Here is a 19,296-nt window from a genome sequence, read left to right as displayed (position 1 = left end):
GGCCAAAACAGATTTGAACGCTGTTTGTTGCTCATCTGTGCCCAATGCTTCCCTCAGAAGTCCTGGCTCCTGGCCTTGACTCTGTCAGATTTTGCCAAGTTTCCATAATGTCCACTTGAATTGTGGGCAGGGAGATTGAACACAACGCTAAGATTCTTTGCAAATAAAAGGTCCCAGCCCCACCCAGCCCTTCTCCTTCGTGTTGGTAGCAGATCCTGCTCCGAGACAGGCATTGTCACTGGGTGGTCATTAGCTCCCTTTGTCCCCACAACCACCAAGACTCAGGAGGATGACACATGGCCTTCTAAGGCCCCCATCCCCTGTGCCCCCCACCTTGCCTTTGTCTGTGAAGGAAGGGCGCAATACGGGCCCTGCCTGGCTCTGCTCTCGAATTCAGTCCCTTCACTGCTCAAGGTTCAGCCTGTGTCAGACTCAGCCAAGCAGCCCCCAAGGAGGGCATCTCCATGCCCCAGTGGCCTCCCTTACCCCAGCTGCTCTTCTCTGCCTGGTTGAATACAAGGCTGGGAGCTAGGGACTTAGTGGGGTGGAGAGGAAATTTCTTCCCTCCCCTCAGGGACTTGAAGTCCAGTAGAGGTGTGTGTGTGCACATAGGGCTTGTGGTCCAGTAGGGGTGTGTGCATGTGTACGTACATATGTGTGTGCCTGCATTGTTGCATGGGCGCATAGTCCACTAGTAATGTGTGAACATGTGCTCACATGCACATGTAAAAAGTCCAAGGTGTGTGTACCTCGTGCCCCAGGAGAAGGTGTGACCTGGGCAGTGTGAGGAAGTAGGTGGGGTAGACAGGCCCAGGGTTGGCGGTGGTCAGGGGAGGGCTGGAGTGTGGCCAGCACAGAGGAGTGGGGATGTGCACCACCTGGGGAGGTGGGGAGGAGAGGGAACAAGATGGTGGGACCTGACCTGCCCCTGTCCACGGCTGTGGCAATTGGGGCGATGGAGGTCCCAGTAGAGAGGTGACAGAGTCCAGCTGTGGAGGCCGTGGGATGGTGAGGCCGAACCGTGACTGAGGACCTTTTCAGGAGGTGCCTCTCTGGTGGTCTCTGCAGACTCAGGGCCTGAATGAGGAGGGGTCCCAGGAGAACCCAGCTTCTGGGTCAGGGAATGGAGGACAGTGGTGCCATCCATGGTGAGGTGTGGGATGGGAGAGGACACGAGGTCAAGGTGGGGGGTTGACTCCTCCCTATGTGCGTGGCAGGGGTGGGGGGTGTCATCAGTCTTGGGAGGTGAGCATGAGCCCAGCAATGCTGCAAGTTGTTAGTAGGCTTGGTGAGCTAAGGTTCTTAGGGGAAGTTGTGGAGCCCTGCTGGGGCTGCACTGTGTGACCGACCTTGCTTCCGGTCTCCTCCACAGTAAAGAAGAAGCGGACCTGGCACAAACACGGCCCAGGGCAAGTGCCCGACGTCAAGCCTGTGCAGAACGGCAGCCAGCTCTTCATCAAGGAGCTGCGGAGCCGGACCTTTCCCAGGTGGGCTGGCCCTCCCTGTATGCTCCACCACCTGCAGCCAGGGGATGCGCACTCTCTCTGTCCCTCGTCCCGCTATCCATCGCTGAGGGCTCCCTCTGCTATCCTTGCTGGAAAGCAGGAAGCAGGGAGCCTGTCTCCTGGAGGCAGCATAGCCCGCACCAGCAACCCAGAGCTCCCTGCAAATGGGCCGACCTCTCCTCCCCTTCGTCAGCACTTCCCTGGGGGTAGGGGACAAGCATTGGTGACCCTTCTCCCACTGGGTGGAAGGGACCTCTCTCCCCACCTGAGTCTGCCCAGCACCTGCCAGGTACTCTCCTGAGCCCTTGGCTCCCAGTCCTTCCTCTGCCTACAAGCGTGCTCCCATGGCCCAGGCAGGCGTCGTCCTCATGTCTCCTTCTCAGAGACCCCCAGTGCCCACACGCTTGTTCTGCGTGAGGGCAGAGGACAGAATTCTGGCCACAGGAAGGACGCAGCCGGGAGCGGCTCCTGGTGAGAAAGGAGCTGTTTAGGGGAGGCACCTCTGAGCCGCCGTGCAGCTGTTCATGAGCTGGAGACAGTTTCTGTTTGTCATACAGCCTTTATTTCTCCCTCACTTTTGAAGGATGGTTCCGCTGGACACAGAATCCTAAGTTGGCAGGTTTTTTTTCTGTTGACATTTTAAATTCCAACTCCCTTCTTGCATGTGTGATTTTTGATGCAAAATCCAATGGAACTCTTGTTCTGACCCCTCTCTGAGTAAGGTGTTTTTTTCCCGGCTTCTTTATTTTTTCTTTTCTGACCTTTATTGAGATAAAATACATGTAATACAGTTCACCCATTTAAAATGTGCAGTTCAGTGGATTTTACTGTATTCACAGATATGTGCACATCACTGATTTTGGGACATTTTCATCACCCCCAAAATAAACCCCATAACCTTTATACATCATCCCTGTCTTCTCATCCCCCCTCCCAGCTGTCTTTAGCAACTACTAATCCACTTTCTTGTTTCTGTAGATTTGCTTCGTATAAATGGAGCTCTACAACAAGACTGACTTCTTTCATTTAGCAGAGTGCATTCAAGGGTCATCTGTGCTGTGGCATGTGTTAGCACCTCACTCCTTTTTTGAGGCTGAATGATATTTCATTGTATAGATATTCCACATAGGTACTCTGTCTATCCATTCATCAGGTGATGGTCATTTGCATTGTTTCCACTTTTTGGCTACTATGAATAATTGTGCCATAAACATTTTTGTACAAGTTTTTATGTGGACATATGCTTTTATTGTTTTAAGAGTGGAATTGCTGGGTCATATGGTAACTCTGTGTTTAACTGTTTGAACTGTCAGACTGTTTTCCAAAGCAACTTCCCCCCATCAGCAGGGTATGAGGGTCTCCATTTCTTCACATCCTCACTAGAACTTGTTATTATCTGACTTGATTCTAGCCATGCGAGTGGGTGTGAACTGGTATCTTATTTTTTGATTTTCATTTCTGTAGTGATTAGTGATGTTGAGCATCTTTTCATGAGCTTGTTGATCCTTGTATATCTTCCTTGGAAAAATGACTATTCAGGTCCTTTGCCCATTTTTATTTTTTTGCTTTTTTTTATTATTGAGTTTAAAAGTTTCATATATAGTACATTCTAGATACAAGCCCATTACCTGATACATGATTTCAAAATACTCTCTCCTATTCTGTGGGTTGTCTTTTTACTTTCTTGATAGTGTCATTTGAAGTAGAAAAGTTTTTAATTTTGATAAAGTCCTATTAATCTATTTTTTGTTGTTGTGCTTTTGTTCTCATATCTGAGAATCCATTGCCAAATCCAAAGTCATGAAGATTTATTGATATATTTTCTTCTAAGAGTTTTGTAGTTTTAGCACATACAGTTTGTTCTTTGATACATTTTGAGCTTATTTTTGTATATAGTGTGAGGTAAGGATTGAACTTCATTTTTTTTGCATGCAGCTCTTCATTTGTCCCAGTACCATTGGTTGAAAAAACTATTCTTTTGCTAGTAAACAGTCTTGGCACCCTTATCGAACTCAATTGGCCATAGATGTGTTTGTTTCTGATATTCAATTCTATTCCACTAATCTATATCTCTGCTTATGCCAGTACCACACAGTCTTAATTACTATAGTAATTTATAGTAAGTTTTGAAATCAGGAAGTATAAGTCTTCCAAGTTTGTTCTTTTCTTTTTTTCTTTTTGAGACGGAGTATCACTGTGTCACCCAGGCTGGAGTACAGTAGCACGATCTTGGCTCACTGCAACCTCCACCTCCTGGGTTCAAGTGATTCTTCTGCCTTAGCCTTCTAAGTAGCTGGGACTACAGGCGTGCACTACCATGCCCGGCTAATTTTTTGTAGTTTTAGTAGAGACGGGGTTTCACTATGTTGGCCAGGGTGGTCTCAAACTCCTGACCTTGTGATCTGCCCACCTCGGCCTCCCAAAGTGCTGAGATTACAGGCATGAGCCACTGTGCCTGGCCAAGTTTGTTTTTCTTTTTCAAGTTTGTTTTGATCATTCTAGGTCCCTTGTATGTCATATGAATTATAAGGTCAGCTTGTCAATTTTTACAAGGAAGTCAGCTGGGATTTTGAAAGTAATTGCTTTCAATCTGTAGATCACTCTGCAGGTATTTCCATCTTAACAATGTTAAAACTTCTAAGCTGTGAACATGGATACTTTTCCATTTATTTAGATCTTTTAAGTTTCTTTCAAGAATTAGTTATAGTTTTCACAGTATAAGTTTTACATTTCCTCTGTTAAATATATTCTGAAGTATTTTATTCTTTTTGGTGCTCTTGTAAATAGAATCGTTTTCTTAATTTTCAGATTGTTCATTGATAGTGTATAGAAATACAATTGATTTTTATATGTTGATCTTGTATCTTGCAACCTTGCTGAACTAGTTTATTAGTTCTAATAGTTTTTTTTTTAGAGGGTTCTTTAGTATTTGATATATACATATGATCATGTCATTTGCAAATTGAGATAGTATGACTTCTTCCTTTCCCATCTAGGTGACCTGTATTTATTTTTCTTGCCTAATTGCTCTGCCAAGAACCTCCAATATCACCTTGAATAGAAGTGGCAAGGTGAGGGTGGTCAGGTCCCCACTCAGCACTATCAGCATGCCACATCCAAGGGAGAGCTTCAGTTTCACTAGTCAGAGCTGGATGCAAGAAGGCAGCCCCCACCTCTTGGCACTGCTTGCTGCAGACTTAAACTCAGCAACAGGCAGCTGGGGCAGAATGAGAAGTGGAAGTCCTGCTCTCCCAAGAAGAAAGCTCTCTAGCTGGGAGCTGGTGGGGATGAAGCCTGTGTGTTTGGCTGCAGCACTAGGGAGTGGAGTGTCCACCTCTGAGCTCTGAATGTGAATGGAGGGAGCAGTCTTGGTCCAAATATCACAGACTCTTCTTACTGAGTTTTTGGAGATTTTCTTAAATAGTTGTTTCTTCATTTGCTGTTTGGTTTTGGGACCATTTCCAGAGGCTCCGAATAATTGTTTTTTAAATAATTTTCAGCATTTCATTGTCATGCTGGAAGTTGACCTCGCTCATCTGACTTCTTTCAAGATATTTGCTTGGTCTTTGGTTTTTTTTGCAGTTTGAATATGATATGCCTAGGTGCAGAATTTTTGGCATTTATCCTCCTTTATATGGTCTAAGCTTTTTGGATCTTTGGTTTAATGTCTGCCATTAATTTTAGAAAATTGTCAGCCATTATTACTTCAAATAAATATTTATTCTACTGCATTTTTCTCTTCCTTTTTATATTCTCAATATGCACATTATGCTGTTTGTAATTCTTCTTCTGCATTTCTTGGATATTCTGCACCTCCCCTTGACTCCCACCCACCTGCTTCTTTGTTCTGCTTGGATTTCAGGTTGGAAGTTTTTATTGACATAACTTCAAGCTTACTGGTTCTTTTCTTGGCCATGTCTAGTCTACTGATGAGCCCATCAAAGGCATCCTTCATTTTTGCTACTTTTATTATTTTTTTAAATTTGTAGCCTTTCCTTTTGGCCCTGTCTTAGTTTCCATTTCTCTGTTTACATTACCCATCTGTTCTTACATGTTGTCAGCTTTTCCCATTAGTGTAGCTAACATATTAATCCTAGTTATTTTACATTTCCTGTCTGATAATTCAGAAATCTGTGCTATGTCTGAGTCTTGTTCCGATGCTTGCTTTGTCTCTTCAGACTACAGTTTTTCTTGCCATTTAGCAGGCTTTATAATTTCTTGTGAAAGCTGGACACGATGTATTGTGTAATAGGAATTGAGGTAATTAGGATTTAGTGTGAGGTTTTATGTTAATCTGGGTAGGACCTGGGCTGTGTTAAATTTGCTATAGCTCTAGGTGCCAGAGATGTCAGCTTCTTTTAGTTTGTTTGTTTTTCTCCTGGTTTCTTTGGGTTTTCCTAAGAATTTCATATTAAACAGAGTCTGTGTCTACAGCTCTCTCAGTTATAGTCAGCTATTATTATACTGATGTATGGTGGTAAGTTTTAGGGAGGGGAAGTGTTCTATAATTTCAGGATTAAATCTCAATTTTGTAGAGTCTCTGGGCTGTGATCATTAGGAGCATTTCTCAGCCTTTTTAATTTTTCTCTCCTTATCTGAGACAGGAAGGCTAGTGGGGGCTGGAGGTGGCCAAATGCCTTCCCCATGTCCAGTAGAGTCTGATGCAGGGGAGCAGACTGTTGTTATGGAGAACAACACCCTGGATGTATTTAAAAATAGTTTCTATTTCCATCCTCCTGCCGGATTAAGGAGTTTTTAACTCTTAAACTGATCGACACTTAACTTTTGGCAGTTTGTCAAAAGTTACCACTTAAGTGTTCCTACAGGTCACTGCCTCCAGCAGCTTCCGCTTCAGGTAAGGCGATCTCAGGTATGATTTTATGTCTCCTCAGATTTTGGGTGGTTGGTTGTTTGCCCTATGAACTCAATTATCTGATGAATATAAGAAAAGTTGTTGATTTTCTGTTTGTTCAGCCTTTTTCTTGTGGGGAAGAGGGGAGTGACAATATCCAAACTCTTCACATGTTGGAGCTGAAACCAGAAGAACAATTCCACATTATTTTAGCCACCTTATATTCATTGGGTTATCTGTTGTTTTATTGTTGAGTTGTAAGAATTCTTTACATATTCTAGATACTTGTCACTTACCAGACACTTTCTGCCATTCTGTGTTGTCTTTGTACTTTCTTGACAGCGTCATTTGAAGCACAAAAGTTTTTAATTTTAATGAAGTCTAACTTACCTCTTTTTTCCTTTTATTGCTTGTGCTTTTGGTATCACTGCTAATAAATCACTGCCTAATCCAAGATCTTGAAGATTTATGCCTTTGTTTTCTTCTGAGAGTTTCATAGTTTAAGCTTTTATATTTAGGTCTTTGACTCATTTGGATTGAATTTTTGTATACTATCTGAGGTAGGAAGAACTTTATTCTTTTGCATATGGATATCAACTTTTCCTAGCAACATTTATTGAAAAGACTGGCCTCTCCCTATTGAACTGTCTTGGCACTCTCATTGAAAAGCAGTTGATTGTGGGTGTAAGGATTTATTTCTGGGCACTCGGGTGTATACCATTGCTCTATATATCTTTTCTTATGACAGTACCACCGTCTTGACTGTAGGAGCTTTGTATTGAATTTTGAGGTTGGGAAGGGTCTTCCAGCATTGTTCTTTTAAAAGACTGTTTTGGTCATCTGAGTGCTTTCCATTTTTATTTAGCATTCCAAGTTTAGTTTGTCAATTTCTGCAAAAAAGTCAGCTGGGATTTTGATAGGGATTATGTGGAATCTGTAGATTAGTTTTCCATTGTTTCTTGAATCCCACACCTTTCTTCTAGGTTTGATTTCCTGATAGAATTATATTTTTTAGTTATTTCAGCAAAGGCTTATGAAAAATACACTGTCTTGTCTGACAATGACTGTCTTTATTCTTACATGATTCTAATATTTTAAAATGGATCTAAAGTTCTAGAGTGAAAGCTGTTTTTCTTTAATTCTTTGAAAGACATTTTATTGTCTTTTGATATCTCTTGCTAATGAGATATCTGTTGTTAGTCTAGTTGCTGTTTCTTTATATTGTTTGATGTACTCAGTACGTGAGTGTACGATATTGCCTCTAGATGTGCATTTGTTTTTGTTTATTCTGTTTGGAACTCAGTAAGCCCCGTTAATTTGGAGAGTCACATGTCAATTCTGAAAAATACTCTGTTTTCTCTTTTAGTAGCATTTCTTCTGTATTCTCTGTATCATTTAAAAATTTTTCTTCAAATTTACTATTTTTTCAACCATCTACTGTTTCGTGCATCCATTGAGTTTAAAAATTTTTGATCATCATATTTTTTATTTCTAAAATTTCTATAAATTTCCTTTTCAATGTTGCCTGGTCTTTTTTCTTTTTTAATACATCTCTGTGCCTTGCCGCATCCTCTTGGTTTCCTTCTGAATGTGGTGAGTATATTTATTTTCAAATCTCTTTTCAGTTGTTCTGTTATCCTCAGTTCTGGTGATCTCTTTTGACTGGTGTGTCTATTGACTGACCCTCTTGTTGGTTCACCTCCTTCTGTGGGGCATGGTGCTTCAGAGGGGTCACATTCCATTGGGACTAGTATGTCTTTGGCTGCTGTCCACCTACAAGACAGTTTGTGTTTGCCTTTTGCTAAGGTCTTATGGTTTTCACAAGATTAGTTCCAGATCCAGTTTGGGGTTCCCAACTGATGGGTTTAGTGCGAGTTTGGAACTCTCACTGCTAGATGTTGGCATTGGGATTCATCAAGGACAATTTTCTGCCTGTGGCCCAGGTGGATGGGAGGCCTTCCCCGTTGCTTTCAGAGCTTCCTTTGCATGGTCTGTATGCCTTGAGCTTCTCACACGGTTGCCTGTACACATTCTTTCTTCTTCCTCACCGTCTAGTCCCCCCTGGTTTATCCTTAACGCTATTCCCATGTGGTCAAAGCCAGTCGACATTCTTCTGATCTTAACTGCCCTCTTGGCAAAATTAGGCCCTGCAGTCCTCTCGATCCTTGAAGTCCTGTCCTTTGTTGGGGATGGATTTCCTCCCACCTGCCTGCTTCCTGTCCTGTTAACTGCTCTCTTTGAGGCCATTTCTGGGGATTCAGCTCCACAACCTCTTTAGCTCTTCTGAGCTTGTGGCCTGTCTATCCAACTGGCATGTCCCTGGAGAATCTGACATGTATCTTAGACTACATGTGTCCCCAGATCAGATCTGTCCCTGTCCCCAGCTCCTGCCCCTCCACCGTGGGCCCTCTGTAAATGGCCCCGCCTCTGCCCCCACCACTCGCAACAGTCTCCTGGCCGTCTGTATTTGCCTCTTCCTGTTCCCTCCCACTTTCTCAGCTATCACCAGACTTACTGATCTCCTGAACCCCCTTGGCCCTTTCCCTGCCCCCTAATCCAGGCATGGTGCCCTGAGCCTCCTGATGCTCTCTGTGCCCCCACTCTGCCCTGCTGCAGGCTACTGTCCTCACAGCAATGGACAACCCGCAGACTATACCACTGCCCTGCTTAGAATTCCAGAGGCTCGGCTGGGCGCGGTGGCTCACGCCTGTAATCCCAGCACTTTGAGAGGCCGAGGCGGGCGGATCGCCTGAGGTCAGGAGTTCAAGACCAGCCTGACAAGCATGGTGAAACCCTGTATCTCATAAAGATACAAAAATTAGCCGGGCATGGTGGCAGGCGTCTGTAATCCCAGCTACTCGGGAAGCTGAGGCAGGAGAATCGCTTGAACCCAGGAGGCAGAGGTTGCGGTGAGCCGAGACCGCGCCATTGCACTCCAGGCTGGGCAACAAGAGAGAAACTCCGTCTCAAAAAAAACAAAACAAAACAAAAAACGAAAAAAAACAAGAATACCGGCGGCTCCCAGTGCTCCTGGTGTGCCAAGAATTCTGGCGGCTCCCAGTGCTTCTGGTGTGCAGCAGGAGCCCTCCAGCGGCAGCTCCTGTCATTCCCACACCTGCCGCCATCTGTCCGCGTCAGAGGCCTTGGGTGGTGCAGTCCTCCCCTCGGCCCTGTCTTGCTGGGTGCTCTTGCCCCTGTTCCCCGCTGTCCTCCTCCTCAGCACTGCTCACAACTGTGCCCATCCCATAGAAGCATGTCCCCAGGGTCACCAAACAGAGGCTGTTCTAGCGGGCCCTGTGGACCACAGCTGCCCAGGGGCCTCTCAAGGAGCAGGAGGCAGCCTGGGGTGTAGGCTGGGGCTGAGGGCTCTGGGTCCAGCTGTATGGCCCTGCGCAGACCACACTCCCCCTGGGCCTCATGTCCTTGGGAAGATTCCTAGAGTATGTCAATGCTCTGCCAAGGTCATTTGTCCCCTTTGCCTATGGGCCTCTCTCATCTGCCTCTGGCCCTATGGTGGCAGCCATGTCTAGTAGGGAGCATGCCAGGACAGGATGCTCTTGTCCAGGTCCTTGGGTTGACACCGCACATGCCGTTCATCCTTGCCAGCCAGCGGCCTCCTTCCGGCCCTACCCCTCTGTTGCTTCCTCTGGGGCAGGAATGTGGGGACAGGCTAGGCAGGGTGAGAGAGAGACAGAAGGAGACCTGGTTTTCACCCCTGTCCTCTCCACATGGCTTTGTCCAAGGCCTTCCCAATATCAGAGCTGTCTTAGTGGCCCTTGTTCCTGAGCTGTGATTCGGTGGCCCTGCCGTGGGGAGGCACCTAGCCGAGAAGGGGTGCATGGGAGGTGCAGCGGAGGAGCTGCCCCCATCCTCACCTATGGGTCAACCCGGGTGCCGGTGGTTGGGGAGCGACCTTGCTTAGGCCCAGGCACCTCCTGCCTCTCTGTCTTGTTGGGAAGGACAGGCCCTTGTCACCTCTTGACATTTCCATGTGACACGTGTGAGACCCCATGTCCCTGCCCCCCCAAGCAGTGGGGTTCTGGAGTCAGCATGGCATCTGCCCTGGCTGCTCTATGGTCCCACGTGTGGCACCATGGCCAGGCCTCCTCCTGTGGCTGTGGGAGGTGGGTGGCCAGACCCAGGCTTGCCTCTCCAGTGCTGAGGCCCTGTCCACACCTGTCGCGGTGCAGGAGGCCTCGGGCCCAATGTGGCCTTTGACCTGTGCTTCCCTGCAGTGCTGAAGACGTGGTGGCCCGTGTGCCAGGAAGTCAGCTCACGCTGGGCTACATGGAGGAGCATGGCTTCACCGAGCCCATCCTCGTCCCTAAGAAAGACGGGCTGGGTCTGGCTGTCCCGGCCCCCACATTCTATGTCAGTGACGTCGAGAACTACGTGGGTAAGCGCCATCCCCTTCACAGTGCTCTGGGGCTGGAGCCGGGAGTACTGGGACACCCACCACTGTGCATGCTGTTTCCCCGCACCCTGGCTGTGTCCATGTGTGCTGTGAGCAGTGGAGCCTCAAGGCTCACTGTACTCTGTTCCCGGTGCTCTTAGATTAGACCCTGCGTCTCACTGAGATGACATATGACCTGGCAGGTCCCTTGCCCTCCCAGATAAGCTGACTGCAAAGTAGGGGCTGGTCTGGGAGACCCTTTGATTCTGGCAGCTATGAATTGCATTACTGTGGACGCTACATGACTGGGAGGCCCTGGTGGTGCGGGCCCATGTTCCCATCCTGGATGCCTGATTAGGGGCCTGGCCTTCCTCATCTGCACCATGACCTGCCCCCACGGCACCAGAATCTCCTCCTCGTCTGGATTCCGTCTGGGTTCTAGCCAGTGCCATTGCCATCAGCAGCACCCATTTCATGTCCCCTTGTAACTCTAGAGCTACTGGGGTTAGGTGGGCACTTGTGGGTAGAGGGAGCACCTGTGGGGGTGCCATTCAAGAGGCAGTGGCAGGGAAAGGCCAGCACACCTAGCAGTTACCCTGATAGGCCAGTGGCTACATGGCCAAGCATGGAGGCCCTCATGGTTGCAGGGCCTCCAGGTGCTCATGGGGGATGCCTGGATGGCCGGCACGAGGAGGAAAAACCCTGAACAGGCAAACACCCAGGACAGGTGGGCAGGCAGGCACACTGGCCTCTCAGTGCTGGGGCTTCTGAGACAACTGGCCCCACCACTCTGAGCCTCTCTCTCTTCCTCTGTGCACCCCTTGTGGGGTGTGTGCTGGAGGTGAAATGAGGTCACCTGTACAAGCCTCTGGGCACATAGGGGCACCCACCAGGAGGCCATCAAGTTCAATTTCAGCAGGGGGCTGGGGCCACGGCTTTTCTCTGGAGCCACATGGCCACCCTGGGGCTACCGAGACTGGGCTCCCAAACTCGTCGTGAGGAGGAAGAGCGAGCACCCTGGTAGCTGTCAGACATCTCGGAAGAGGGGCTAAAAAGTGCTCATCCTGGGACCTGGGGTGAGGGTGTTGGGTGTCCATGCAAAGGGGCTGATTCTGTGGGGTTCTTACTGAGGAGGAGGGCAGGCTGGACATAGTTGGAGCTGTGGCACTAGCTCTGTGGCTGATCCTGCCCTGAGCCAGGATCCAGCCCCTGGTCTTGCCTGTGCTCGGCTTTACCGCAGGTTTGCCTGAGAGGGGGCCATGGCCATCAGGTGGGCTGTTTCTGTCTTGCTGCACAATGCTGGTCAGGCAGCCTTGTGTATCCCAACTGTAATGTTCATGCTCGCCAGGCCAGTGCTCTTTCTCACCTTCCCAGACCCTGGCATGGTGCACTCAGGATAACAGCTAATATATAGTGAGGGCCTGCCCAGTGCCAGGCATTTTTCTAAGCTCTTCCCATGTAGGAGCTAATTTCCTCCCTTCCACAGCTCTGAGAGGTGGGTCCTGCCCTGCCACCAAGGCCCTGGGCTCACCTAATCATGCGGGTGGGGCCTGGTTTGTCCCCTGGCCCTGTTCCCTCCACAGCTGTCCCTGCAGAAGCAGGGAGGAGATGGTTCGTAGTTTGTATTGCTTCTATGTCTTTCTTTTTCCTCTTAATTTTTTTTTTCTCATGATGGAACTTTTTTTTTTTTTTTTTTTTTTTTTTTGAGATGGAGTCTCGCTCTCTCACCCAGGCTGGAGTGCAGTGGTGCGATCTCGGCTCGCTGCAAGCTCCGCCTCCCGGGTTCACGCCATTCTCCTGCCTCAGCCTCTCTGAGTAGCTAGGACTACAGTCGCCCGCCACCACGCCCGGCTAATTTTTTGTATTTTTAGTAGAGACAGGGTTTCACTGTGGTCTCGATCTCCTGACCTCGTGATCCGCCCGCCTCGGCCTCCCAACATGATGGAACTTTTTAAACACACACAAAATTAGAGAAACAGTAAGCCCTCATGCACTCAGCACCGGAAACAAAACCACCAGCTTTCGGCCGGTTTTCTGTCTCCCCACTTTTTTGTTCTCTTTGTAGTATTTTAAAAGGAATTCTGATCAGGCATGGTAGCTCACGCCTGTAATCCCAGCACTTTAGGAGGCTGAGGTGGGTGGATTTCTTGAGGCCAGGAGTTCGAGACCAGCCTGGCCAACATGGCAAAACCCCGTCTCTACTAAAAATACAGAAATTAGCCAGGTGTGGTGGTGGCATCTGTAGTCCCAGCTCTTCGGGAGGCTGAGGCAGAAGAATCGCTTGAATCTGGGAGGTGGAGGTTGCAGTGAGCCAAGATCGTGCCACTGCACTCCAGCCTGGGCGACAGAATGAGATTGCATCTCAAAAAAAAAAAAAAATTCTTTTTACATACATCATTTTACCCATAAAAATTCTAGTACGTAGCTCTAGCAGACAATTTAAAAAATATATAATCACAATTCCATCATCGCACTCGATAATATTAACAGTAATTCCTTGGTGGCGCGTAAGACCCAGTTTAATTCTTCCCAGTTGCCTCAAAAGTGCCTTTTTACATTTGGCTGTGGAATCCAAATGAGACCCCCACATTGCATTTGCTTTTTATATCCCTGAAGTCTCTTTCCTTCTGACAGCCCCGTTTCCTTCTATCCTGTTGGTTTGTTGGAGAGAAGGCCATGTTGGTCCTGCAGAATGTCCCACATCCAGGATTTGGTTGCCAGCGTCCCCAGTGGTGTTATTGAGCAGGTCCCTCTGTCCCGGGTGTTTCCTATAAACTTGTGGTTAGAGGCTTGCTTGACTTGCCTTCAGGTTTTTGGTAGGACTCCCTCTGGGTGGGAGTGCTTTCATCTGTGGGGAGGCCTTTCATGCCTGGCCACACTCTTGCGGTGATGCAGACAAGGCCAGTGGCCCCGGCACCCACCTCATCTGTCCACCCTAATCCCATGGCCTTGCAGTTTGTGGTCAGAGCAGCCATGGAGAACTATTGCAAAGGGCAACTGGCAATTCTGTCCTCCTCCTCCCTCTATCAGTCATGAGTCTTTTATAAAGAAATTTTCTTCCTCAGCTCATCTGGTTATCCTGAACTTTTCTTTGTCAGCTACAGAAAAGGCTTTTCCCTTTATCAGTTTGCCAATTCTCAGAGTAGTGAATTGGTGCCCTAGAAATGCAGGGGTTTTGATAGCTTAATTTTTAAAATGTAGGTATGTCTCATGAATTACTTGGAACATACACTAAAATGTATTTGCTGTTCATCTGAAATTCAGACAGGCCAGGCATCCTGTGTTTTTATTTGCTAATCTGGCCACCGTCGCTGAGGCCTGTGACCTGGCCGCCTCACAGCATCACCAGGTCAGAGGAAGAGTGGTCAGAGTTGAGCCAGGGGAAAAGCAGGCGGGTGAAGCTCGACGTTGACACCTAGAGCCTCCGCATCCAGCCCCTGGCAGCTCCTGCTATGTGTGAGGGCAGCCAAGGGTGTGTGTCCACTCCACATATCCTGGCCTCAGGGAGGCTGTGCCACCTTCCCAGGGTGCTCAAGCTCCTCCCACCACCTCCCCAGGGCCGGAGCGGAGTGTGGATGTGACAGATGTCACCAAGCAGAAGGACTGCAAGATGAAGCTGAAGGAGTTTGTGGACTATTACTACAGCACCAACCGCAAGCGGGTCCTCAATGTCACCAACCTCGAGTTCTCCGACACCCGGTGAGTGCTGCCACCCTGGGAATGTGGGGGCTGGAGCTGGGGTTGGGGCAGGGGCACTGTGCCGACCTTGGTAGTCGCCTGAGAAGCACAAGTCGAAGGTATCAGTGTCTGGAATACTGCACATGGCACAACTGATTTTTCCTGTTTCTCTCTCTCTCTTAAATTTTTTCCTTTTTTCCTTTTTTTTTTTTTTTTTTTAAGGCTGGCCCACAGCTGACTGTTTCTCTTTTAAAGTATGAAGGTGACATATTGAGAACAATTCAAACAAAAATAAGGAGCAAAAAGGCAAAGCCGCCTCTGGTCTTGGCCCTGCCCATCCCACTCCTCAGAGAGAAACATTGGTAACGGTGTGTAGTTTTTTCCAGAATGCACACACTCATGACACACTCAGACACATCTATGACACACCCACTTCTGGACACACAACATTCACGCTTACTCATGGATACACCAACACTCATGACACCCACTCGTGGACACATGACACTCACACTGACTCATGGACACTCCAATGCATGAGACATTCGTGACACTCTGACCCTCACATTCGCTCATGGACATACCCATGACATGCTCATCCATAGATATGTCACACACCCGCAGTCATGACACACTCATACCTACTCACAGACACCAACGTGTGGTGCAGTCACACTCATGGACACACTTGTCAACACACTCGTGACACAACACACCAACACTCATGGACGTACTCATGACACATTCATAGACATGACACACTAGCGGACACATGGACACACATGACACACACTCAGCACTCACCAACACATGGTACACTCACACTCACGGACACACTCGCCAACACACTCATGACACATTCATAACACACTGACACGCCGTATTCATGACACATTCATAGACACGACACACTAGCAGACACATGGACACACACTTAGCACTCATCAACACAGGGTACACTCACACACGGACACACTCGCCAACACACTTGTGACACGTTCACAACACACTGACACACTCACCTGACATGGACATGCGATACACTCACCCATGGGCGTTCATGGACACACTTGTGGGCACACTCCTGATACACAGACACTGACACACTCAAACACAACAATAGACTCATGACACGCTCATCCCTGACTCACTGAGATACTGACTCACTGGCACACTCATACTCCTAACACCCGCATCCCTGGCACAGTTACCAACACCTTCACACGCCCGTGTAGACGCCTACACTCACACACATGAGATCCTGCAGGGGCGGCTGCTGTGACCTGCCTCCCTGCTTTCCAGGCAAGGCAGGCCCCACACAGATACACCTTGGTTGGCCTGGTCCCCGGAGTTCCTGGCGCTAGTTGTCGTCAGCCCTGTGGTCACTGGGTGGGGCATCCTCTGTCAGGGCTGACCTACACCAGCCTGGCTTCCTGGTGGCAGAGCTGCTGGCCCCGCACTTTGTGGCTCTGACCTTGTTCTCCCCCAAGGCTGCCAGCTTGGGTGTGGTCGGTGCCTGCCCTGGATCCACCCCTCACCCCCTCTCCATCACATCACCTCTGCCCTCCAGCTGGCCCCTGGGAAAGATCCAGAACACTCACTCACTGTAAGGCACGGGTGGCTAAGGATGGCTTCAGTCTTCATCATTTCCATCATGCCTACTTCCTGAAAACACATAACACTTGCAAAGGGGCAGGTAGGGAGAAACAAAAGAATTATCTAAAACCAAGAAAGAGAATACAAAACTATGCCAAGAGCCACAAAAAGGTAATATGGCTGTGCATGGTGGCTCATGCCTGTAATCCCAAGACTTTGGGAGGCTGAGGCAGGAGTTTGCAACCAGCCTGGGCAACAAAGTAGGATCTTGTCTTTATTTTAAAAATTAAAAAAAAAAAAAAGGGTAATGGGCATTCAGTTTGGTCGAGCTTCCTAACAGCAAAGATAAAAAGGGAAATGGAGTGGGTTATGGTACCAGAGAAAGTGGTATGTATTGCTTTGGTACCAAACAACATAACTGAGTCAGGTCTCCGTCAACTTAATTTACTGCCCTGCCTGGGTTGAGGGGTTCTCACAGAGAGATGTCTAGGTTATGGAGCTAGGGAGAGATGGTACTTTGGCCTGTGGCTTTCTGTTGGGCCTTTCAGGGCCATCCCTTTGCCTCCTGTTTCCACTGGCCCGGTCCATGGACCATTAGGGGGTTGTTTGCAACTTTTTTTGGGCACTTACCTACCAGAGCCTTCACATGGGCTTGGGTTGGGGCCATGGAGTGGGCTCTGCTTCATCATTAAGTCTGTCCCCAAGGATGTTGGCCAAGCAGGTAAGGTCAGGCCTGACACCATGGGCTGTCTGGGGTAGCTCTTGGGGCCTGCTGCCTCAGGGGGGCCCACAGTGACCAATGTACCCCCAGACCAGAGAGATGCCTGCTCTGTGGCAGGTCTAGGGTGATGTTCCCACTGCTGGTAATTCCAGATACACGTCACATCTGGACTCTTGCTCATGGTGGCCTTGCGTCTTCATGGGGGCTTTGAGGACCACCTCCCGCCAACTCAGAGAAAGGTGTGGCCGCACCTAAACAGGCCAAGCAAGGGAAAGAAGGACGTTTGAGGGTGTGGTGGAAGGCAGGGACAGCCTGGCCCCCTGTGGTGTGTGGTGTTTGAAGGACATGGCTGGAGATGGGTCATGAGGGCCCTTGTGGCAGGGAACCCTCTCCTGTGGGCAGCGATGTGCCCAGACTGCTGAGGTTTCAGAGGTTGGCAGTGGGTATGAATGGGGATGATGAGGACTCCTGGGGGATAGAGAAGGGTGCTAGTTTGGAACGTGCTGGAGATTTAAAGGTGAGGTCTGTGACTGAGGCTGGTGGGATTGGGGCGGCAGGACTCTGCTTGTGATTTGTGACAGTCTTGTCCAGGGGCAACTTGTGCAGGTTGGTGTGGCCTTCGAGTAGAGACAACAGCACTTGCAGATGGGATGACAGAGACATGACAGACCCTGTCTTCCTGGAGGCAGCAAGAACTCCCAGATCTGGTTCTTAGTGGCAGCTGAAATGTCACTGCACGGGTGCTGTTGAGCTTGACTTTTTTTTTTTTTTTGAGACGGAGTCTCGCTCTGTTGCCCAGGCTGGAGGGCAATGGGGTGATCTCGGCTCACTGTAACCTCTGCCTCCTGGGTTCAAGTGATTCTCCTGCCTCAGTCTCCCAAGTAGCTGGGATTACAGGCATGCCACCATGCCCAGCTAGTTTTTATATTTTTAGTAGAGACAGTGTTTCACCATGTTGGCCAGGCTGGTCTCAAACACCTGACTTCGTGGTCCACCCACCTCGGCCTCCCAAAGTGCTGAGATTACAGACGTGAGCCACTGTGCCCAGCCTAGTTTGACATTTTTGATGAAGTGTAACACGTTTTGTCCAGGACAGTGACATGTCATTGACTTGAAGGCTGCCTCTGCATCTCCCTATCTTCCCTGGATATGAGTTGGCTGGATTTGACAGTGACCTGACGTGGCCAGGGGTCTTGGGCGCCCTGTTATCAGCTCTGGAGAGCAGTGGCTGTTATCCAGGTGATGCCAGAGGTGCCTGGGCTGAGTGTGAGAAATGATATCTACACTCCAGCCCAGTGCACCGCAGCACATGCACGTGGCCAGTCTGGAAAGACTCACTTTCCAGTTCCCAGGAAAGGAGGTTCCCTCTCAGGGGTAGATGGTTTTGGGGCCTTTTCATTATCTTCTGGGGGTGGAGGGCAGCATCAGACCCAGTCTCTTGCCAGGGCCACAGCCAGTGCCTGGGCTCGTTCCGCCCTCTGTGATCCTGTTTGCTCCTCTATGAAATGGGAGCTGTGACCTGTGGCCCACAGGTGGTGAGAGAGTGTGGGACGTGCCTCACAGAACATGTTTCCCACTCCAAGGGACATAAAAAAGGGAATCCCAGGTTCCCTCACCACCTTCCTCTCCCACCCCCAGAATGTCCAGCTTCGTGGAACCACCTGACATTGTGAAGAAACTGTCTTGGGTAGAAAACTACTGGCCAGATGATGCATTGCTGGCCAAGCCCAAAGTGACCAAGTACTGCCTGATCTGCGTGAAGGACAGTTACACCGACTTCCACATCGACTCTGGGGGCGCCTCCGCCTGGTACCACGTGCTCAAGGTGAGCCACGCCCTTCGGGGCACCTCTGTCTTGCTGTGGCCATGACCCATCTGCAAGATTGTCTGCAGTCCCCCCAAGCCCTGACTGTGGCCAGGATGCCACTCCCCAGAGGGCCTCTGGACCGTCCATCCCTGGGACAGGAGGCCTCTGGAGACGTCTCTGGGTGGTGGGGCAGGGGTGCATGTGCGACCAGAGAACCGCATGAGTGTCTCCTTGTTCTGATGGGATTCAGGCTCGTTAACAATTGGGTGAGGCCACTGGGTGATCATGCACTTAGAGGAGAAAGGGGGGTGTTGCAAAGACATCCTGGAAGAGGGGCCAGCCATAGCCAGAGCCCTGCACAGGAGCCAGTGGGCAGGATGGGAGCATCTGAGTGGGCAGGGAAGGCTAGGAGCCTCATCATTGAGGCTGAGAGAGGGAAGCCAGAAAAAAAATGAGACGTAAATAGCAACAGAAACAAAGGAAACCCTAAGCTGTGGGCTCCCCCACCTGCTAACTGAGCTTCTCTAGACCAGCTGGAACTGGAGCTGGGGGTGGGCGGGTGCACGTGCTGATCCCACCTCCGGGAGGCCTTGAGCAAGTCACTGGGGCATCCACGGAACCTGCCTTGGCCCCATTGCAGTAAGACAGGGGTCTCGCTGCTCCTGGTGCAGAACCCCTCCTGGGGCCTGCCATAAGACTGCCTGGGACACAGTGGCATCATTTGACGCAGCCTGAGATCCAAGT

At 49.2% G+C, this 19,296-nt stretch overlaps 1 protein-coding gene across 1 annotated transcript in view; it reads left to right on the top strand.

Moving 5' to 3' along the window:
* PHF2 (PHD finger protein 2) overlaps window positions 1–19,296 on the top strand; it is a 97,475-nt gene that overhangs the window by 53,292 nt on the left and 24,887 nt on the right. The window contains exons 3-6 of the mRNA XM_030801879.1: window positions 1,373–1,487; window positions 10,593–10,753; window positions 14,308–14,449; window positions 18,384–18,570. Coding sequence (XP_030657739.1) covers window positions 1,373–1,487; window positions 10,593–10,753; window positions 14,308–14,449; window positions 18,384–18,570 — 605 coding nt within the window. The remainder of the gene's footprint in view (window positions 1–1,372; window positions 1,488–10,592; window positions 10,754–14,307; window positions 14,450–18,383; window positions 18,571–19,296) is intronic.

The sequence above is a fragment of the Nomascus leucogenys genome, chromosome 1a (assembly GCF_006542625.1).
Source record: "Nomascus leucogenys isolate Asia chromosome 1a, Asia_NLE_v1, whole genome shotgun sequence".
Lineage (NCBI taxonomy): Eukaryota > Metazoa > Chordata > Mammalia > Primates > Hylobatidae > Nomascus > Nomascus leucogenys.
The sequence above is the reverse complement of the archived record's forward strand: the minus strand, read 5'-3'. Positions and strand labels throughout refer to the sequence as shown.